Consider the following 24,022-nt stretch of genomic DNA (forward strand, 5'->3'; position numbering starts at 1 on the left):
TTCAGTGACGTTCTCCTCGCAAGGTGAGGTATTCAAAACAATTTTGACCCCTACCTGTTAAAAAAAAAAATGCTCTCCCTTTATCAAGGGTGCCAATAAATGAAATGTTTACATTTTAGTCATTCAGCTTAAGATGGCTAGGTGGGACAATCACATATCACAGGCATAGAAAGTAAAATTGTCCTCAATACTGTAACTATCAGAAGAGAGAGCTAGAAATGGAGGAGGGGGGAGGTGTGGTCAAGTGCAATTGCTGGTTAATGGTTTAAGTGTGTGTGTGTGTGGGGGGGGGGGGTGGTCGGGGTGAGGAGGAGGATTATTTAAGATACTGTTTAAGGAGGTAAGGTTTCATGAGTTTTCAGATGATGGGCAGGGACTAGCTTCAGGGGGAAGCTGTTTTCCACCATTGGGGTGCCATGACAGAGAAGAGCTTGGACTGGGCTGGGTGGGAGCTGCCCTCCCGTATGAGTAGGAGGGCCAAGAGACCTGAGGTGACAGAGGTCACCTCTGTAGGGTTTGAGCATAGCCTAAAGGTAGGGAGGGGCAGTTCCTCTTGCTGTTCCGTAGGTAAGCACCATTGTCTTGTAGTGGACGCACACATCGACGGGAAGCCAGTGGAGTGTACGGATGAGCAGAGGAGCGGAACCAGGCGGGCTGCAGCGTTCTGGATAAGTTGGAGGGATTTGATGGCACAAGCGTGGAGCCCAGCCAACAGCGAGTTGAAGTAGTCCAGACGGGAGAGGACCTGTGTGCCTGGATTAGGACCTGCGCTGCTTCCTGTGTGAGGTGGGGTCGTACTCTACGGATATTGTAGAGCATGAACCTGCAGGAGTGAGTCAATGCTTTGATAACCATATGTAAATGAAGAATTTATATAAGAGATGTACCATTACAGGAACACAGAGACATATTTCAATATGGCATGGTATTTATCACTGATGTTTTCAAAAGGAGAAAGAGAACATGCAAACCGGATGTTTTATTAATCAAAGCAAATGTACAAAGGGAATACATGTTCTACTGTAGAATCCTCCCAATTAGCCCTTCAAATAAGTGGTACACTGTCTGTGATCCTGGCAGTCCAACCACACTGGTCCTCACTACAAACTCATCTGGACCTGGATCCATGGCAAATCTCCCTTAACAATTATGCAAAAGAAGGCCAAGGCCTCTTAGCACACTTACCCACACTTACTCACACTTACCCACACTTACCCACACTTACTCACACTTACCCACAGGAAACCTACATTAACTACCTGCTGACAACTGCCGCTAAAACATGCCATTGTTGCTTTGCTAAAAGACACACAGTGAGCTTTTGTTACAAATTTCACATTAAGTTAATTGCCTCTGGAGGGGTTAGATAGATGCTATGATCAAAACATCCTAATGAGGAGAGTAGGGAGAGGGAAGTTAATGCAGTCCCTCTCTGATGAGGTCATAACAACCCCAATCTGCTTTGTGTGTTAATGATGCAACAGCCAGACATTTTTGGACACTCATTCCCTTAGTGAAGGGTCGGTTGTCTGTGAGTGGAGGAAGAGTCCATCATGAGAAAAGAGAGATAGAGTGATACATAGAGGGGAAAGAGAGAGGGGAGAGGGGATCCAGGCAGAGGACACTGTAGCTACGTAGCTAGTGCTGTGTCTTTAAAACGCCAGGCCCCTCCTCCCACCACACAGTCAGAGCGGAGCAGCAAAGCAAGTTGTGCTGGCAATAGCCTGAGCCCCACGATAAACCCTGGCATCAGCCTGCCTTCATCCGGCAGTCAGCGAGGACACTTCAGGGCGCAGGGGCAGAGAGACGGGACGGAGAGAGAGTGAGACAGAAAGAGAGAGAGAGAGAGAGAGAGAGAGAGAGAGAGAGAGAGAGAGAGAGAGAGAGAGAGAGAGAGAGAGAGAGAGAGTGTCGTTAGGAGCAGGGCTCTGACTGATACAGATCCTCTCCACAGCTCTGTACGCAGTAGCTCTTTCTGCTGTTTCCCGACGCCGGCAGGGTTGATGAGGATGGCGGGTGGCTTCTTCCTTTCCACAGCATCGTCACTAGAGCAACGGTAGCATCAGCATCTACAGCAGCAACAGTTTCAGCCTCAGCATCATCAGTAGCAGCAGCAGCCGGATCTATACTCTGCTGCTGGTCCCTATTCTTCAGCCGCCTCCTCTCTCTGGTGTCTAAGAGTGCTGCTGTCAGGGCCGTTCAGCCCACCTCCTCTTCCGACTCCTCCTGCCTCCTCCTCAAGCCTGCCTCCTCCTCCATCCCGCCTCTTCCTCCACATCTCCATCCTCCACATGCTCTCCCTCCTTCCTTCCGCTGAGACACGGCACTGAATGAATTCTTCACCCTCTGACTGGAGCTGCTTTCTCTGGGAAGACAGTAAGTGATGTAGAGAGAGCGAAAGATACAAAGAGAACAAGTGGGGGAGTATAATATGCGTGTGTGCGTGCATGTGAGTGTGTGACTGGAAGAGAGAGAGAGGAGGGTGTCAGTGTGTGTTTTGATAGAGAGATTGAGACTGCAAGAGAACTAGCAGGATGTGTGTGGCTTGGATGATCCTCCTGTGCATTTAATCAGTCAGTATCACCGAGGAGCATAGACTGTAAGCCCTGGACACAGCTACAGCTGCTGATGTAGAGTGAAGGTAAGTGTGTGTGTGTGTGTGTGTGTGTGTGTGTGTGTGTGTGTGTGTGTGTGTGTGTGTGTGTGTGTGTGTGTGTGTGTGTGTGTGTGTGTGTGTGTGTGTAGGTAAGTGGTAAGTGTGTGTGTGTGTGTGTGTGTGTGTGTGTGTGTGTGTGTGTGTGTGTGTGTGTGTGTGTGTGTTAAAGAGAGGAAGGTGGGAGAGTCCTGCTGAGACTAGATGTGCATTTTCACAGCAGCTAAAAAAATCGTCAAGTTCCAGCACCGCAGTTAATTCATGTCTATCTCCCTGCCTTCCTCCCTCTTCCTCTCTCTTCTCTCTTCCTTGCTCTATTGCTGTTGTGTTCTATTTGCAGTGCTGCTGAGTCTAGAGAGGAGAAAAGAGAGAGGGAACGAGACAGAAAAAGAGAGAGAGGAAGAAAAAAACAACTGCTTTCCTTTCTGTCTCTCCAGGTGTCATGTGTGATTGGCCAGCTTGCCCTCTGGCAGTAGCATCAGCCTGGATTCAGTGTGTGTCTCACCCCCCTGCCTGTGCCTGGGCTCCGGCTGTCCCTGGGGACGCGCTACTGGGATTTACCTCTTACTGCTGGATGGAGATGGCGCAGGGCTTTCTGCCTTTTTGAAAACTGTTCACAGAAGGAGAAATACACAGATAAACAGAATAAGGAAATATAATGAATCAATCAGCAGCACAACCAGGCAGACTACTGGATTCCCTTAGCAACAACTCAGGGAGAATAAGAGAGAAGTGAATTGTCTCTTCCTATCTTCTCTGGTGTCTGGTTTCTGGGCGCAACCCTGCAGACCAGAGTGGACCAACAGTCGGATCTGAAAGAGCAGGACAAGGGGCACTGCAAGGGCACGAAGGACACGCAAGTCACCCTAACACCAGGGGAAGGACCCTCCTCTTCCACCTCCTCCTGTTCATCACCATGTTGGTTTGTCATTCTTCCCCTGCACATTCTATTAATTAGTCACATTTTACTCGCTAAGACATCCGTTTATACTCATTCCTGCCAACTGGAATAAGCCCTGCCACTGAAGAAAATATTGGACATTCTTCACACACACACAAACAAGCACAGAGAGACTCTCACCCTCCTCCTACCTTCCTTCCTCCTCTCTTTGACGAGAAATGAACAACACATGTCGGTCATCATCTGAGCATGAAATGGATGTGTGCAGAAGTTGCTTTTGATGTGGGCTATTTCTTTATTCCTTCAAGATTAGTTTATTCTCCTGTCACTTCTGAGAGAAAAGGAACACTGCACAGCAGAGGACACAGGAGGAATATCTCTTGTTTTCAAAAGGATTTGTCCTCCTCTCTCCCTAAAAAAGACAGAAGCCAAACTGAGGGAGTATATGTAGAAGGCGAAGCTTGTCCCTACTGCCTACCAATAATGTAGACCAAGATCATTATCAAAAAAATAGCAACTGCTGGGAGTTCTACTTTTCTGTTACGCTTGGATATTCTGATCTACAGGGGAGGTTGAACATGTACCCCTTGTTCAGCTTGACAACCTGGGATGCACTCTTTTACAGTAACCTGGCTGACACCAAGTCACTGCATCGTACCCGCTAAATAAGATTGTAAAGGGAGGTGAGTGGGAGGGGAAAAGAGCAACTTCCTCATACAGACGATCTAAATAAATATCCTCCTCAGAGACCGATGCAAACGTATACACTGACACATGAGATGAGTAGGCTCTCTGGCTCAACACTATTATATAAGGTGTTTTCACACACACCATCTTAGCTCCTGTTCTTCTCTTTTTCCTCCTGTTCCGTGGATTTAACTTGAGTTTTTTCATGTTTCTTTTGGCTTCATTTTTGGTACGATCCATCCTGGAGTCATGGATGGAGGAGGGTAACGCAAGGGGGTTGAGCGCTCAGGCCAGGCAAGGTCTTTTGGCTGTCCAGGGGATTTTAAGATGTTGAGGTCTCCCTGCGTGGCCGGGGCCCCTGTTCGGATCAGTAGCACTGAGGCTCCTTGCGGCCAGAGACATGGACCCCGACTCGGCTCCCCCCCGCCCCTGCCCTCAGCCTCAGCCTGCCAGCCCCTGGCCCCAAGTCGCCCTGTGAAGGATGTCCCTCAGCAGAGCTCCGGCCCGGGACACCTCTGAGACCCCCAGCCAGACCCCCAGAGAACGGATCCGCAGCCACATGAAGATGGTGATCAACCAGCTGGACGGCATTCTCAAAGAGCTCAAGGATGTGGCCAAGGAACTCCGGGAGGTGAGGCACTATAGCGGGCAGCATGCGCCACTGTCTCACCTTACTGGAGACAAGGTTCCGGGGGTGGTGGTGGGGGGTTGGAGGAGTAAGGTAGATGGGGGAGTTACTCCTTGAGAGGATTGCATTGAATGAAGTGTATAGAATGCATTTCACGGAATAGAGATGCTTTTAATTAGGATTTGAAGATGACATCACTTTGGCTTTGGTGCAGGTGGCAGGAGAACGTCGGTTTCTGCTTCCGTAATTAGAAATACCATCTTCCTTTTGGCATACAAGGGCTAATTCCAATATCATCAAGTACACAACAATACATGTCGTTGAGATGTACTCGGCGTCCTATGAAACCCTCTTTAAATAGTGGCTGCAGAAGAAGCAGGGCAGAGCCAGGAATAGGGCTGCAACAGAAACACAGGGGAGAGAAGAGGTGTGCTTAGGTAAGACACAGGACTTGGCACTGCACTAGTTATGTAACCATGTTGTTGTCAGCTGGGTTTCTACTGTATTTTCACAACTGCCATGGTAACGCGATGAAAAGATCAGTGCGTGTCTGCATCAAAAAGGGATGAACAAACAGGAAGAATATGTGTGTGGAACATGTAGTGGATGACAGTGTGTGGGTCTCTATGGAATGCCTACTGTACTTTCGATTTCAAATCCATTAATATTAGAATGCAGGGTAGATGTGTGTGTATGTGTGTGTATATTTTTGCGCGTGTCCATGTGTATGTACCTGTGTGTGAAACGTGCATACACGTGTAAATTAAATTAATCTGTACCAGCCCATCACTGGGACTGGTACAGTAGGTTCAATAGGTTCCTGTAAATCTCGTCAAAAAAGGAAAAAGAGCGAAGGGTTCTTATTAAACCCCTCCTCCATAGGATGTCCAACCCCCTCTCCCTCTCTCCCTCCCTCTCCCTCCCCATCACTCTATCTCTCTCTCTCTCAAGACTAAATATTGGCTCCCTGACACATCCCCACTCCAACCCCACCCTGTCTGTTATCAGCTGCCTCCCAACCTCCATCTGATCAGGGGGCCAGGAGCGGGGGGCCGGGGGCACACCCAGTGACCTGGAGACCCAGGGGAGGATAGAGTCCGACCAGACCAAGGGGAGGGTGGGAGGGCGCGGGGTCATAACTCACTCCATCACCACCACCTTCCACTGACTTCCCCAGTCTTTCGCCCACTCACCTCACCTCTCCCTCCTTCATGTACTCACATGGGGAGAGGTGCAAAGGCACGGCACACATCGCTCCGCACCGCTCACACACAGCTCACGCTTCCCTCTGAGCCCAGAAAAACACAACGGGTGCTCTAGTGATTGATGATTATGGGACGCCTGCAAGTGGAATAATGCTGGCTGGAGCTATTTATAAACAAAAACACTAGCTACCTCTGTCTAGCTCTGCCAGCACTAACATATACAGTATTACGGTTCTTATTTCAGAGCCCCGAAAAGGCTTCAATACAGCAGCCGATGTATCATCCGTTCTGAAGGGAACACAATGAGACATTTTGAAATCGGTAGCAAGAGATTGCATTAGCCACAACACCAGTAGTGGCGGTAGTATCAATATTTTGTCATTTGCTAATTTATTCCATTGTGGACTGTATTAAAAGCAAAACGTTAAAAAAGTTTTAAAAAATGTATTAGTGCTCAATGTACCGGCAGATGCATGGCTGCCTAATGTTCCGGAAAATCTCTCATTCTTGGCCACATAAAATGAATAACATAATAGATAACATCTGTCACATAAATAAATTATGAATTACTGGATCTGTTAAAAAAAATGAATAAATAACGGAAGTCAGGGTGACATGGTGAGTGAAAGTGAACTGGACTGACTGGGTGGTGGATCATCACTCCATGTTGGAGGATGGTGTTTGGAGAAGCTTGATGGCAGTAGATGTAAAGATTGGATTATCTCTAGAGGTCCGTAGGGAGCTGGGCTGATTTCAGAGCTCTCAGGGTTATAGCCAAGCAGAGCTCCTGTCAGTACAGTCCTGTACTGTACCAACAGCTCATAAGTGACTGTCTCCACAGCCAGGCCCGAACCCTGGTCATACAGGACCAGGACAGTATGTGGCCCTGGGCCCAGACCTGCATTCAGTATGTGAGTTAACTCAGACATGCTCCATGGCCACAGCAGGGGAGGCTAACGTACAGTCACCCCATGCCTTCACAGAGTTTAGAAGAAGGGGGTTAAGGTAGCGGCACCATGGCAGAGCCAACAGGGAGTGTTTTTGGAAGTGGATCTAAAACTGGCAATTATAGTATAGCTATACCCACAGCCTTTCCTCATCTCACTTCAGCCAATTGTCTGTGCTGGAGGTGTGACGACAGGAGACGAGGTGTGACGACAGGAGAGGAGATGGAGGCATGATACAACAACGTTACATACTATACATAAAGCGAAACCAAGCCGTAGAGAAGAAGTCATCATAACAACTGTCAGTTTAGAAGGCAGCGCAATCACATAGAGAGATGCCATTGATCTTATTTACATCCCATTGAGAAATGTATTACAGCGGCTATATACTCGCCGCGCTTCAAGATGTGATGTTTCCAGCATTACCATTCAATTGTGTCACATTTTTGAATCCCATTATGCAATTTCACAGAAAGAATAAAACAGAATCTAAATGAAGTCTCCAAAACGAAATACACTGATAATACACTCTCCACACATCAACAGCAATGGCAGCTGTAGAGGAATGTTTAAAATCATGTCAACATTATCCTTATAATCTCTGACAGACAAAAAAAAATGGAACCAAATGAAAATCACAGCATCCTCTGCTATTTTCAGTATGAAATATAATTTTTGCTAAAACTGAATCCCAAAGAATAAAAAGCTATTTCAAATAGCTGGAATAGCAAATGTAAGAAAACATCCATATTGGGCATTAGAGAGATACAAGACTGGTAAATTGAAAGCATTAAATGAGGCGGTAAGGACAGAAAAATTGGAGAGTGGAGGGGAAGAGCAGCCACGCTGCAATACAGAGAGAGACGAGTGGTAGGCACGTCTTTAGATGGAACCAAAAGGGAATAGGGAACTGTTATTATGTGGAACTAGTCATTATGTGGAATCATACGAAGAGCAGAGGACGGAAGTCAGTGAGAGGAAAATGCAAATAGGGCGGCCATGAAAACCAGTAGCGAGAATTAACGTAGCTAATGAGAGGGGTGAAGAAAGAAAGACCTGGAGCAATTATCACTGGCAGAGCAGTGTGCACCATTTCCAAGAACTCTGAGTCTGACTGCCAAATCATTGATCTGGGAGAGCAGGACAGCCGTCTCTATCAGCGATAAGCAGAGGGTCCATGGTAGGGTAGCTAGCTCGCCTAACAGCAGATCCATTTCATAAGCGTGGCTGTGGAGATTGGCTGTTACTGTGCAGTTCCAGTTTGTTCCAGAGACGAGGCATGATTGCATCAGCAGCGTCACTATCCATCTTCTCCCCCAAGCTGTGTCTGTTTCTCTAACAAATGGACAGTTAAGCTAAGCTGGGCTATATTGGACTATGCCCATTCACATGCACTGGGTCTGAATATGAATATTGCATTATACAGGCTGGTGAAAGAAGCTACCAATTCTCACTGTGGCTCAATGATCCCCGAGCAGCTAGGGGCCCCTCTGATTCATTATTAACAATCAAGGGATCATTGCAAAAATGAAAACGGACAAAGGAAAATGATCTGATTAGAAAGCAGTTTCCAGGGGAGCACTTTTATGTTTTGTGGCGTACTATAAACGGTGCATTGTTTGCGCCCAGTATGATGTGGTGGGAGGAATACAACACATAAACAGCTGGCTGATGATCAGTCAGAGAGCCACTGAGCCTCCGTCCTGATCCAGTCTGGACTGGGCCCCAGCACCACGTTGGGGGACGGCAAGGGAGTCGGCACACTCGGCTAACTGCCACAGAGCTCAGCACCGCTCAAATTTGGTCAGGTAGTCACAGGAGGGCCCTAAATCCAAATCAAAGGATGCAGTTTCTGCATGGGACTTCTTTCCTCTCCTATGTTTGCAGCGACGGTGCCACCATTGCAGGCCAGTCAGGGACGAGGCCACCTGACAGCTGTAGTGTCAAAGGTTGGACACTAGGTGTGCAGTCACAGTGACACTCCTTGCCTAGCAGCACAATTATGACAATTGTAAATTGGTGCACCAACCCAACCTCTCAGGTCTGGAAAAAAAGATTTTCCGTGTGAGAACAGGTGCCTTAATTGGAAAGGTCTTTGTTGAATAAAAAATAAAATATACAGTGTATATGTTAAAAAGATGCCCCTGTGGCCACAAACTAATCATGTGTTAGCGCTGCAGGTGGTGATGCAGGTTTCCTTTAGTTTACCTGAGCCCACTTATCACAAATTACAATCAGTCTCTGTGCCCTGGTGGACCGTTTCCCAGAAAGCAACTGTTTCCATTTCCCTGCCACTTCCCTACTGTAGGTTGACTGCCCAGTCTACCCTGGCCTGCTCTAGTGCTCTCCAGTGAGGGTGCCCCAGCCCAGCACCCTGGTAGCGACTAGCGAGGCAATTTACTGCAGATTAACAGCAGGATTTGGCCAAGCTAAGGGGCCTGCGGGCACGTGGAGTTCACTGGGCAATCCTGAAGGCTTTACCGTCACCTCTGAGAGGGAATAGGATCATTAAACCTGCCACAACTGGGCCAAAGGATTTCCTATAGCTTCACGTCCAACCAGAGATAAAACAGCAGGGATGCAATACTAGGTCAATTTGTTCCTCCTTGTTTGACCTCCTTTGTGTGCTGAAATTAAATTATCCTTAAATTCCACACATGAACAACACGACAGAGCCACTTCAATTTCATCTGTATTGACTTCAGTCAGCAACACCCCCCCCCCCCCCCCCCCCCCCCCCTCAGTGTCACGTGACCTGGAAGTGACCTTTGGATGGACCTCAGGGACCACCAGCCAGGCTAGTTCCTCCTCAGAATGACCCGTAACACTCCTATAATAAAACAGAGAGACACTTTAGCAGTGGCACTTAAAGAGTTAAAGCTTTAGTGGCTTCTAACCTTGAGAGGGAGCTGTGGAGAGGAGAGAGAAAAGAAAACTGCACCAGGCTGGCATACCTTTCCCCTGAGCCTCTTTTACCAAGCACCGCTGTGGAGCTACAGCTACTTTAAGATGCAGGGCCAGTGTGTTGACCAGCCCAGCATGCCTGTAAAACCCAGTGGATTAGCAGGCCCTTTGAACTCTCCTTCTCTGTGGACCTTGCACTCAGCATAGATGATAATGAAAGTTCCTGGTTAGAGCCCAGGCGAGGTACAAAATTGGCCCTTATATCAAAGCAGTCATCATACCAAATCAACCTGGTAAGCCACGTATCTTTTCTACAACGCCAGCTATCTGTGACTAGATACCATTACATGAGGTAGAGGATTGAGGGGGCTTGCTATGCATCTTTGTACATAATGTGAAGCTGCAACCCTTCCCCTTCCTCCAGGGGAGGATAAAGGAGAGAGAGGGGAGGGAGAGAGAGATAATGGTTCCTCCTGCTGTACAGGCTGGCGACAGACCGGTTGAAACAGCTTATATCAATTGTTGCAATTGTGCTTGTGGGCGTTTTTAGGATTGTTTTTGGCCTATCTTTGAGCTGTGAATAAAACCAGTGGGCTGTAGTTAATGGTGTGAAAAATGGCATCCATTTGAAGTGCACAAGCAAGCCCCAGGAATAGAATAGCTACATTACTTGATTGTCTCTGAGCATATTGTACATACGCTGACAAAACCTTTTTCATTGGACTTCCAGTGAAATGTCTGCAAGGTTGAATGTCACTGCACTGAAAGGGCACAAATACCCAATAAGAAATTGGAGACATGTAGGTTATGAATGTGTCTAAAAGTATGAATAGCAACCCAAATTAATACAGTAGGTGACCTACTTCTCAAGAGACCAATTTTTCTCTCCGTCGGCTGTACCAGGGAAACGCTCAGGGCAGCTAGATCCCTATTACATTATGGTTCGTTGTGACACACTGAGGAACCTACAGTATTCACGTGGTTTTGGCCAAACTATTAATAACTGCTTTGCTATGATTGGGTATCATGCGTCGACCCAGTTTAGAATGAGCCTATAATGTGATTGTTCTGAGAAGCCCAACGTCATATCAAAAGCTTTAACAGCAGGCAACCAAGCATCTGCAGCCTCAAACCTTTAAAAACCTTTCAATCAGGCATTTGATTCATTTGATCAGTTCTGGCAATTCTGTTATAGGCCTACCTGACAGGGCATGCATTGTCTGGTTATTTTCCGGTTTTATTAATGTTTTTGATGAATCACACTGGAGTGCCCTTTAAGTGAGACATTCCACTCCATTCATGTCCTCTCATTTGGTGCCAAACTCAGCATATTGCTTTTACAAAAATGTTTGTAGACGAATATGCATTGCACTTATTATACAGAATATATTGTGTCCTGATACAGTTGAAGTCGGAAGTTTACATACACTTAGGTTGGAGCCATTAAAACTTGTTTCTCAACCACCCCACAAATTTCTTGTTAAGAAACTAGTTTTGGCAAGTCGGTTAGGACATCTACTTTATGCATGACACAAGTAATTTTTCCAACAATTGTTTACAGACAGATTATTTCACTTATAATTCACTGTATCACAATTCCAGTGGGTCATAAGTTCCCATACACTAAGTTGACTGTGCCTTTAAACAGCTTGGAAAATTCCAGAAAATTATGTCATGGCTTTAGAAGCTTCTGATAGGCTAATTTACATAATTTGAGTCAATTGGAGGTGTACCTGCGGATGTAGTTCAAGGCCTACCTTCAAACCCAATGCCTCTCTGCTTGTCATCATGGGAAAATCAAAAGAAATCAGCCAAGACCTCAGAAAAACAATTGTAGACCTCCACAAATCTGGTTTATCCTTGGGAGCAATTTCCAAATGCATGTTCATCTGTACAAACAATAGTACTCAAGTATAAACACCATGGAACCACGCAGCCGCCATATCGCTCAGGAAGGAGACGCGTTCTGTCTCCTAGAGATGAATGTACTTTGGTGCGAAAAGTGCAAATCAATCCCAGAACAACAGCAAAGGACCTAGTGAAGATTCTGGAGGAAACAGGTACAAAAGTATCTATATCCACAGTAAAACGAGTCCTATATCGACATAACCTGAAAGGCCACTCAGCAAGGAAGAAGCCACTGCTCCAAACCGCCATAAAAAAAAGCCAGACTACGGTTTGCAACTGCACATAGGGACAAAGATCGTACTTTTTGGAGAAATGTCCTCTGGTCTGATGAAACAAAAATAGAACTGTTTGGCCATAATGACCATCGTTATGTTTGGAGGAATAAGGGGGAGGCTTGCAAGCCGAAGAACACCATCCCAACCATGAAGCATGGGGATGGCAGCATCATGTTGTGATGGTGCTTTGCTACAGGAGGGACTGGTGCACGTCACAAAATAGATGGCTTCATGAGATAGGAGAATTATGTGGATATATTGAAGCAACATCTCAAGACATCAGTCAGGAAGTTAAAGCTTGGTCGCAAATGGGTCTTCCAAATGGACAATGATCCCAAGCATACTTCCAAAGTTGTAGCAAAATGGCTTAAGGACAACAAAGTCAAGGTATTGGAGTGGCCATCACAACGCACTGACCTCAATCCTATAGAAAATGTGTGGGCAGAACTGAAAAAGCGTGTGCGAGCAAGGAGGCCTACAAACCTGACTCAGTTACACCAGCTCTGTCAGGAGGAATGGGCCAAAATTCACCCAAGTTATTTTGGGAAGCTTGTGGAAGGTTACCCGTAACGTTTGACCCAAGTTAAAAACCAGTTGCATCTCTAGGGGCGCTATTTCATTTTTGAATAAAAAACGTTCCCGTTTTAAGCGCGATATTTTGTCACGAAAAGATGCTCGACTATGCATATTTGACAGTTTTGGAAAGAAAACACTCTGAAGTTTCAGAATCTGCAAAGATTTTGTCTGTAAGTGCCCCAGAACTCATTCTACAGGCGAAACCAAGATGATACGTCAAACAGGAAATGAACAGAATTTCTGAAGCTCTGTTTTCTAATGTCTCCTTATATGGCTGTGAATGCGACAGGAATAAGCTTAGACCTTCTGCCGTTTCCCCAAGATGTCGGCAGCATTGTGACGTATTTGTAGGCATATCATTGGAAGATTGACCATAAGAGACTACATTTTCCAAGTGTCCGCCTGGTGTCCTGCGTCGAAACTGGTGCGCAAAGCCATGTGCAAGTATTTTTCCATTTGATTGAGAGGGGAAACCATGCTTCCACGAACGATATATCATCAAAGAGATATGTGAAAAACACCTTGAGGATTGATTCTAAACAACGTTTGCCATGTTTTCAGTCGATATTATGGAGTTAATTTGGAAAAAAGTTCGCGTTTTGAGGACTGAATTTTCATTTTTTTTTGGTAGCCCAATGTGATGTAAAAAACGGAGCTATTTCTAATACACAAAGAATCTTTTTGGAAAAACTGAGCATCTGCTATCTAACTGAGAGTCTCCTCATTGAAAACATCTGAAGTTCTTCAAAGGTAAATTATTTTATTTGAAGGCTTTTATGTTTTTGTTGAAATGTTGCGTGCTGGATGCTAACGCTAATGCTAATGCTAAATGCTACGCTAGCTAGCTACTTTTACACAAATGATTGTTTTCCTATGGTTGAGAAGCATATTTTGAAAATCTGAGATGACAGTGTTGTTTACAAAAGGCTAAGCTTGAGAGATGGCATATTTATTTCATTTCATTTGCGATTTTAATGAATAGTTAACGTTGCGTTATGGTAATGAGCTTGAGTCTGTATTCACAATCCCGGATCCGGGATGGGGAGATCAGAAAGGTTAAACAATTTAAAGGTAATGCTACCAAATACTAATTGAGTGTATGTAAACTTCTGACCCACTGGGAATGTGATGAAAGAAATAAAAGCTGAAATAAATCATTCTCTCTACTATTATTCTGACATTTCACATTCTGAAAATAAAGTGGTGATCCTAACTGACCTAAGACAGGGAACTTTTACTAGGATTAAGTGTCAGGAATTGTGAAAAATTGAGTTTAAATGTATTTGGCTAAAGTGTATGTACATTTCCGACTTCAGCTGTATGTTGTAATGTATTATGTATTGGTCATTAATATGACAACTATTGATAAGTATTCATTGTGAAGGGAATTGTTAATTGATTAAAAACCTGTTCAGGGCTTTTAACATGTTCAGGTGCTCATTTTCAACCCCCTAGAGTTGGTCAGCATGGAAATCAAATTAGCATAATAAAAAAATCCACATCAAACTCTGCCTGTTTAAGCTAGAGATATCTTTTTTTGCATGAGCTGCGTCTCAATCCACCCCATTCGCCAATGTCAGCCTTCCGCTTCCATGGTGGAAGGTGGCAGGGCTACACCGCTTTTCGCCAGACCAGGACACATCCCGAAAATCGGTCTTCTCACAAAAACTTATGCAGAGTCTGAACGGTTTCGGCTTGAAAGTTGAGACTGTTACAAACGTGATGGTATTCTCCGTTTTGCTCTAGGACCCCCACAACCCCCACAAGCTTCACGGGACTCGTCTGAAGTTGGTTCTGCCGATGTGCCAACTTCTGTCTGCAGTGTCTGAACGGTTTGGGCTACAAACTAATGTGACTCCTCCATCGGAAGTTGAGCCCCTTACGAAACACGCACATGGCGGCCAAACAATTGGATGAACTGGATAGGGTATTTCCACGGCAACGGTATATGGGTCATTCCACGCCCCAAAAAATATACAAAAAGCTTTTTTAAATCTCTCAGATATAGGACAGACACTTCAAATCGTACTTCCTTTTTTTAATGTTCTTTTTGCTTTGTTATTTTTGTTGTTGTTGGGGGGGTTACAGGTACAGTATTCATGTCAATTTACACACTTTATACCATATGTACTCATAGGCTGCCACATTAAATAATACAAAGTTAAGAAATACATACAGAAAAATTATCATATTGATCACACAGGATTTTGAACTAATAAAATTGGTATGTAAAGAAAAATAAACAGAAAGAGGTGGGCTTACACCCAGGATTTTGTTAATAAAGTAATTTCAAGAAATAAAAATAGAGGTCAAAATTATTGCCACCCCTTTTTTCAATACTCTAGCACCCTCCCCCTTGCGAGGATAAGGACACTGAGTCTTAAATGTTTTATGAGATTGGAGAAGACATTGGGAGGGATCTTAGACCAATCCTCCTTACTGAATCTTTCCAGATCCTTGATATCCTTCATCTGTTCTTATGGGCTGCTTTCTTCAATTCAAACCTCAGGTTTTCAATGGGGTTCTTCAGGAGACTGAGATGGCCACTGCAAAATGTTGATATTTTGGTCAATTAACCATTTCTTTGTGATTTTGATTCATGCTTGGGGTTATTGTCTTGCTGGAAGATCCACTTGTGGCTAACTGCCTCCTGGCAGAGGCAACCAGGTTTTTGTATAAAATGTCCTAATACTTTGTAAAGTTCATGATGCCATTGACCTTAACTCCATTGGTCCCTTTTTGAGTGAAGAATAATCTTTTCTTTTAGGGGCTACAAGCAGAACACAAAACTATTTGACATAAACAGTTGCATTCATGAGTTAAATTGAAAAATGTCAATAAACAAATCAGGTCCGCCGAGCTTAAAATGATCTCCAACTAGTCAGTGACAGCTGTGTAGAGTTTGGAGTTTGTGACAGCATCTACATGAGCGTATTACAGTATTATAGACAATTTGTCCTGGGATTTCCTATGATCTTCTATGTAGACGAACCGCTTACCTTCTAACGATTCTTGTGTGGCTCTGTGTTGTTATCCTCACAAGGGTAGGGTGCTGGTGTACTGAAAACAGGCGCCCCAATAATTATGTGTTATTTATTTTACACAGTATTTTTTGCTCAGCTTCATCAAGGGTGCCAATAATTCTGGACCTGACTGTATACCACCATTTTGCACCTGAATCCTAATGCTTCACACCCTCCTGACAACACCATATGGTTAACTATTCTACAATGTTTCAGTAACATTTCAGCAGGCCAACAATACTGTTGTACCTTTTTATAATGTTGTTCACAACATCTCGTAAAATTCCCTTGAACGCCCCTCCAACTGGGGATTATTAGTAACCTCTGACGTCATTTGTCAATAAGACAGCAGCATGGCAGCATCTTCAGCCTCCAACCTATTGATTTAGAAAGTGAAAGCAGCTTTTTATGGACCAAAAATATTTTTTAAAGTCACAAGCCTTTCAATGACCTCCATGTTTGATGGCATTTCCCAGCTCAAGCACGTGAATGCACCCTACTCAGTAATTATGACTTCACAACTGTCATTTATCACAGTTGGTTATGAATGCAACATTATTCCCAGAATCCGCAATCTTAAATGTCATTCATTACCTAATTTATATTCTTGACTAGCCTGTGTGCATATTTAATCTAAGTAGGATCTTAGAAGGCAGGGGTGAGTTTCCCAAAACCTCTGAAGCACTAAAATCATCTGAAATCTATTGGTAGGCAATCGATCTTAGTGCACAAAGGTTTTGAGAAACCCACCTCAGATCAGTTGATAGCGATAGGTGTACAATTGGTGACTGACTGCAGGACCATGGGTCTGGAACTTCAGCCAGACATTTCCTTCCACCCAGAGAGAGAGAGAGAAAGAGAGAGATCCAAACCTCCTCTCTCTCTAACTATTTATATGCTGCTGTAACCTTGTGGTAGCAGTCACACTCCGCCTGCCACCTGGCTCCGCATGGATGACTGCCACCACTGTCATTGTCAATAGTGTTCAGATGCAGGCGTCAGCTGCGGGCGGGCAGGCAGGAGACCAGGCGGGCGGTGGGGAGGGTGATGAAAGATGCACAGATAGACGAGGGGACAGATTAATTATTCAGGGACACAGGTAAGAGCAGACAGTGGGGAAAGGATGTGTCAACAAACTGTTTTGATGATTAATATTTTTGTCCCGGGTCATTTGACAGTGGTGGTGAGGGTATGAAAGGGCATTAGGGTTGCATGTGTACTCAGTCACCCTCTAACAGTCACCTGCTCACCTCCACCTTCAGTGAACCTAGACTCACCCCAACCCGCGACAGGGCCACGAGTACAGCCATCCAACCAAGTCCCTCTCTGCCTATACTCTTACATCTGCAGGCTGGAAGTGAATATTTGGTTATATTGTATCTGTGTTGTTATAGTCTAGGGTGAGTTGAGCTTACTTCCAGGTGGCATGGCAGAGTTTATGCAGGATCTCTAGGGGGTGCACACACACCCCCTGCTGAAGTGACATCCCTTTTTATATGTAAAGCTACAGAGGCTGACAAGAAAAGCAGCTCCACTGTCCTCATTTCAACTATGACTCACGTCTCCCTTGCCTTGCTCTTGGTTCTGGTGCAGAGAATATTCAGTGGAAACTATATAGCTAGCTGATGGAGATATTGCAAGAATGACTTAATGTGTTCTGATTTTGGGGGCGAAACAAATAAGTCGCTCACTTTGCAGCCGTATCAGCAAGTCAAGTGGAGGTACATTAATATTTTTAGCTGGTCAACCGCTTCCCATTCTTCCTGTAGTACCACTGATCATGTTCTTACGCGTAAAACGTCCATCCGTGGCATTAGCTCACCTGAGTCTTTAATCAATACAGTGGGAGTAGAGAGGGATATGGATAGATGTAGAAGAACACCGTGGCGAGGGTGAGGGATGATGGAGTTTAGGGGTATCATGACTACAATGACCCTCACAGAGCTAAATCTTATCCCCCTGTCAAATAAATCTCAGCCCCTGACCCAGAGCTTTCACTTGATTATTCATTCTGTGTGCTCTTGTCACTTGCCAAAAGGCAAACTACATGACTCATTGGCAGAGCGTTTAAAGTCTAGCTGTCCTTGTTTGGCTGAGAGCTGCTGCAATTGACATGGGAGGAAATAAAGGATGGAGGGATGGGGGTTGGGGCGGGCCACAACAATGCAATGGACATCTCCACTGTGCTAATGTCATGGGTTGAATTATAAACCCCAGAATCAGCTGTTACTGTTGCCAGAGCAGAAAGTCCAGGGTGATGAAGTGCTTTGCCCAAAGTCAGGATTTTTGGCTTGGGTGAAGACACCCAGGTCAACACATTGTTGTGTTTGGGGGTCGGTTTGTATCAGCACAAAAAACAAAGAGCAGGCTACATGGGGACAATGGCACAGCATCAGATCTGCTGTACTGAACGAGGCTGCAAGTGTGCAGACAGTATACATGTGTATGTTGCAGAAAACTGTTAAAAACTGAGAAAGGACAAGATAGTGTGTGTGTGTGTGTGTGTGTGTGAGAGAGAGAGAGAGAGAGAGAGAGAGAGAGAGAGAGAGAGAGAGAGAGAGAGAGGAGCTTATCTCTGGCTACAGGCAGCAGTTACACCCAGAACCATGCCTGGGACCAGGAGGGAGGGTCAGCATGTTTCAGTCTACAGTTCTATGGATGTGAGTCAGTGGCAGATGCATGACAATAAAAACTGGGCCTGACTATTAAACACCTGTTATTCCTGCATCCACACTGGGAATTCACAGCAGTCGCTGCCTTCCTGATACAGGATTGAGTAGACAAAAATAATCTCACTGTTGATGTTGACAAAACTAAGGTCTGTATGAATGTACTCACGTATCTGAAACTGCAAAAGCATGATTGTTTTTCATGTTAAGTAGAGCTATTCAAGTATTGAGGGCAGATATACTTTTTTATACCTTTAACATGCATACGTTACATTCACTTTTACAGCGCACCAAATCCATATCCACCCATCCATTTAGTCTCAACCTCACTTGTGTGTGCCATGGTTGACTTTGTAAAAATAGCTTAACTCAATCCTTTCCCATCTACCATGGACCATAAGGAAAGCAGGTTAATTGATTTGTGAGGGAAAAATCGACTGGTGACATAAATGCGAGTTACCCAATCAACAATCAATCTGCGTCCGTAGTTATGCTAATCAGGTAAATCCGGACGTGGTCATGAACTGCAGGTTAGTTTGGGTTGTTGACTTGTCCTGCATGCTCAACTCAGCATTATGCATTCAGTGAAGTGCCCACATTCCCCAATTAATTAAAGCGTTCCTTAACGAGCCTTGATTTGAGCAGCAATGTTATCTTTTCCCATTTGCTATGTAAATGACGTCCTCATCTTTCTACTTATCATACCATGTTGGTAAGATCAATGAGAGATTTCTTGGGAGCTCAGTCCTGCAGAGTGATGAATGAACAGCAAAGCTGCCATTTTGGTCTCGCATCTTTGATTCGTCCAAAAAGGCAAAAAGATGCCATCTGTAAAGTGCATCAAATATGTTCATGTTCTTTCTTTTAATTGAATCAAGTTATTAGGTGAAGAAGAGTTGTTGAGAGAGTTAAAATGACATATAGCCTTTTTAAGAATTGTGGTGCAGTGCAGAGCAGTATTTGGGGTATTTTGATAAAGGCGTTGGTCTTTGGTCAGGACTTAGAAGAACATGGTGTGTGAAGAACACACGACAGTGGTGCTGATGTAGGGAGGTTATAAATCTGCACAACGGGAAAAACACAACGTGAGAGACAGTCAGGAGTGGTGTCTGTTTTAAAAGCTTGTTTGACAAGGCTTTACCTTGACACCAACAGGAGACAGTGCCCTTTGCACGCACGCTAGCTGTAAATGTCTCTGTAAATGTCTCACACACTCCTTTCCAGCAACAGTAATTGATGCCTGTGGCAAAAAGAATCTGCAGCGTTGTAGGCTATGACACCTTTGCAGAAGATGCATGCACCTGTGGGAAATTCACACACCGTCAAAAACTTTCCCCAACTGCCTGGACCAGCGGCAGAAGGCAGGACGGCCGGCCAGACAACTAGACCAGGTTGACACCATTACTTCTTCTGACTGCTGAGACAGAACTTTGCCTCCTTTCAAAAGTGTCCTGAGCCCCAAATGCTGCAGAAAAGGTGGCAGAGAGACTATGGCAGGAAGTGTCTTAAGACTCTCTAAATCTCAGCCCAGTTCAACGCAAACTGTTCTTAACCTAAATTCTGCAGAGAAAGTGTCAGAGAGACTATGGCAGCCATGCTCTCAGACTTGTTCAAGTGAAGGGCATATCTCTGGATGATTGACTAGATGATACTGTATACGGTCTCACTCTGGCCTCTCCTAGCTGCAGAAGGGAGGGATGAAGGGGCCGTGTGGGGCTTTCCCTCCCCAGGGCTCCCGAGGTTAAGAGCTCTGGATTCGACTTTGAAGTCTAGGTAGAATAAGGCCTAGTGTGGCGAACAAGAGTATCTAGTTGCCCAGATAGCACATTTGGTTTCTTGAAAGTTGTGGGAATGTACGTTTTTGGTTTCCCATTGGTTCTGGGAACGAAGCCATAAGTTACCTGATGGTTAAAACGGATTTGATTTGATTTGATTTGATTTGAAAGTTTTTAAACGTTCTGAGAACGGAAGTGAAATTTTGGTCTGTTCTGGGAATGTACATTTTTAGGTTGCAGGGAGGGTCTGATAACATTTTCCTGTGTTTCCTTGAAAGATTTCCTGGGATGTTTTATTAACTTTATGAGAACAAAAATGATAGGTTATTTGAAGGTAATTACATAACGTTCTGAACATGTTTCAATAAGAATTTACAAAGCTGGACATTTTAGACTATTCAAACAGACCCTATTTCAAAGGAAACAAGCACTCATTGAGTGCACCTGAACAAACTTAACATGAGTGTCAGCGTCAGTGGTGTATAGGTGAGGACGGAGTCAAGCGCAGGAAACAGAACTGAGTAAAAATAACGTACTTTACTTCGGGAAAAATAAACAGTACAATAAATCCATGTAGGGATAATAAACCCTAACACACAAGACTAACACAAAACAGGAACAATCACGCACAAAACATAATGAGAACCAGAGGGTTAAATAGGGAAATAATTATAACGTAATGGGAACCAGGTGTGTACACTCAAGACATAACAAATGGAAAAAGAAACGTGGATCGGTGGCAGCTAGAAAGCCGGTGATGACGACCGCCGAACGCCGCCCAGACAAGGAGAGGCACATTGAGGAGAGGCATGTTGTGTTTGTCCGTTAGCCCAAGGCTTTGGAATACCAGTGTGAATCCTTATCCCAGGGCTAAAGCTTAGCCCAGGGTTAACAAATTCTTGTGTGAACACAGGCAAAGCTAGCCCGGCGCCAGTCTAACCCGGGGCTGAGAACAATGCAGTGTTAAAATGCATTTTGTAAAAAGACCCCTGTAGATATAAAAAAATATATATATATTTAAAAATTATTTTATTAAACATTTAATTTGGCCTCACTGCTATTATCCCATACAAACACATTTAATAACATATTCATACACGGCAAAACAGAGAGTCAAAATAATTATCAAAATAAAGTTTGTTTTGAAGTGTCTGTCCTATATCTGAGAGATCAGGAAATTATTTTGATTATTTTTACCCATTTTGAACTCCTTTTTTTGGGCACTAAATTACTTCCATACATTCTTCCATCCATTGGGGTGGCAGGTAGCTTAGTGGTTAGAGTGTTGGACTTGTAACCGAAAGCTGACAATGTTGTTCTGCCCCTGAGCAAGGCAGTTAACCCACTGTTCCTAGGCCGTCATTGAAAATAAGAATTTGTTCTTAACTGACTTGCCTAGTTGAATAAAGGTACAATTAAAAAATTAATTTCTTTAACTTGTACCAACTACCATCAGATGAGAATTATGAGGCTTGTGGGCATCCTAGAGCAAAACAACCAACATGTACATATGTGTTTGTGTGTCTCACCTTTCGATAGTGGGCTCATATTAATGTGTAGCTCAAACAGTTCGGATGCTACAGACAGAAGCTGGCAGATCGGCGGTACCGACTTTAGACGAGTCCCGTGATGCTTGTGGGGGTCGTAGAGCAAAACAGAGAGTCTCCTCTTTCCACAGAGGGGTATTATTAGTTTGTAGCCCAAACGGTTCCGACGTTACAGACGGTTTCGTGAGAAGACCGGTGTTCGGGATGCCTCATGGTTTGACATTCACAGTTGTAGCTCTGCCAGCTTTCACCGCAGAATCGGAAGGCCGGCATTGGCGGATGCAGTGGATTGAGACACAGCCCAGCAAATAGAGATATCTACAGACAGATTTTGTTGTTCTTTTATACTAATTCTAATTCGACATCGACTCTAGGTGTTAATGTTCTCTGAACGTTCTGAGAATATGACTTTAAATAGAACCACGAGGAAACCTGTAGAAAACCTTACGCTTAGGGACTAAAATTCCCTTAGAAAGTGTTTTTTTCTTAAAGTTCTCTGAATGTTCTGAGAACATGACTTTGAATAGAATCACGAAGAAATCTGTAGAAAACGGTATGATGAAGTACTGAAATTCCCACAAAAAAACGTTGTTTCTTAACGTTCTCTGAACAATTTGAGGACATTACTTGAAATATTACCATGAGGAAACCTGTTGGAAACATTATAGGAAGGTTGCATGCAAAACAACCATAATACAACCAAACACTCACCAAGCTCTAAGAAACATATGGTTCTCAGAATGTTTTGTGCTAGCTGGGTAGAATGGAGCCTAGTGTGGAGACACAGAGTATCTGGTTACAACTAGGCCTAGTGTGGAGACTGTATCTGGTTAGAACGAGGCTATACTGTAGCTACAGTTGGTCAGGCAATTAGATAGACACTGTGTGAAACACTACCTCACGCTGTTCTCAACCCATTGCTGCATGCCTGCCTGCCTGCCTCAGCACAATAAATATGTATGAGTTAAAGCTGAAATGTAGGGAGTGACTAAATAAACCATCCAAATGCCAAACAATTGTCATACCCATACCTGTTGCTGCGGAGTCACTCTTTTGTGACAAAACTGGCCTGATGGGTTATAATGTACAACAGAGGATGTTTATAACTTGAGTGCCCCTGAGCCTCTATCCAAAATCACTCTGCATACCAATCTTCCATCTTCAGCTTGACTTTTTAATGACTCAATGGCTCTCAGCAAGCTTGTTTTATTCTGATGCTGTACTAGCTCTTCTGATGTCCAGGCAATGTCAAACACACCCACACGCACGCACACACACACACACACACACACACACACACACACACACACACACACACACACACACACACACACACACACACACACACACACACACACACACACACACACACACACACACACACACACACTGATCTGAACTAACCTTTGGAATAGTCATAGCTTTATGGGTGATGCATTTAGAGCCATTCTTAACATAGAAAAAAGGATAACAAGATCAATATACCCTACTTTTCTATTCACAAAGATGTTCTTTTTTATCTGGGAGGCTAGTTCAGACAGAATAAACTTTATTGATCTCTGACTCCAGGACACCACCTAGTATCCTTGAAGAATAACAAACTTAGTTAGTTACATTCAACCCTTAACTTTGCACACTGTCTAATAGTCTAACAAGCATGTTTGGAAACAGTAGTGGATCATTGAATTGCAAATCAAGACCAGACAGCATCCACCCGCTGTGTGAAGCCTTTAAAAACATGCAATGAAACTTTACACAGACCACAGACAGTAGTTAACTCTACAATAAACACTGCTAGCACATTTGATTCCTTGGAAGTTGTGGGAACGTACGTTTTGGGTTTTCCATTGGTTCTGGGAACGAAGCCATATGTTTCCTGACTGGTAAAATGTAACGTTTTTTTTAACGTTCTGAGAACGGAAGTGAACATTTAGCCTGTTCTGGGAAGGTTTATTTTTAGGTTGCAGGGAGGTTTTACTCTGGGAGGTTTTACTGCTCTGAGGATGGAAATTATAGGTAATTTTGAGTTGTTTTAATAACTCCCTTCAAAAATTCCCTGGATGTTTCAGTAAGACTTTTAATAAAGCTGCTAGCTCATTTAGGGTTAACTTTTTTGAACTCCAAACTCCAAAAGCACAGATAGGGCGTAGGGAAATTAATGTCCTTAGGCACTAATCATGCAAACACATTTTTATTGTGGCATGGCATCAGTGAGATTCAAAATTATAATCTTCTGTTTTCTATCCATGAAATGAGTTCACCGTGCGCCACCACGAGGGATCTAGCGTGCATTGTTTTTTTATGCATACAAAGCTGTTCAATTT

The 24,022-nt window shown here is 44.2% G+C and overlaps 1 protein-coding gene across 2 annotated transcripts in view; it reads left to right on the forward strand.

Moving 5' to 3' along the window:
• Positions 1 to 1,597: 1,597 nt before the first annotated feature.
• The window catches only part of insyn1 (inhibitory synaptic factor 1), a 59,582-nt gene continuing 37,157 nt past the window's right edge, over positions 1,598 to 24,022 (forward strand). The window contains exons 1-2 of one of the 2 annotated variants that reach the window (XM_021607209.2): positions 1,598 to 2,376; positions 2,994 to 4,872. In XM_021607209.2, coding sequence (XP_021462884.1) covers positions 4,723 to 4,872 — 150 coding nt within the window. In that variant the 5' untranslated portion in view covers positions 1,598 to 2,376; positions 2,994 to 4,722. The remainder of the gene's footprint in view (positions 2,377 to 2,993; positions 4,873 to 24,022) is intronic. The other variant, XM_021607210.2, reaches the window with a different exon arrangement.

Source organism: Oncorhynchus mykiss, chromosome 6, assembly GCF_013265735.2.
Source record: "Oncorhynchus mykiss isolate Arlee chromosome 6, USDA_OmykA_1.1, whole genome shotgun sequence".
Lineage (NCBI taxonomy): Eukaryota > Metazoa > Chordata > Actinopteri > Salmoniformes > Salmonidae > Oncorhynchus > Oncorhynchus mykiss.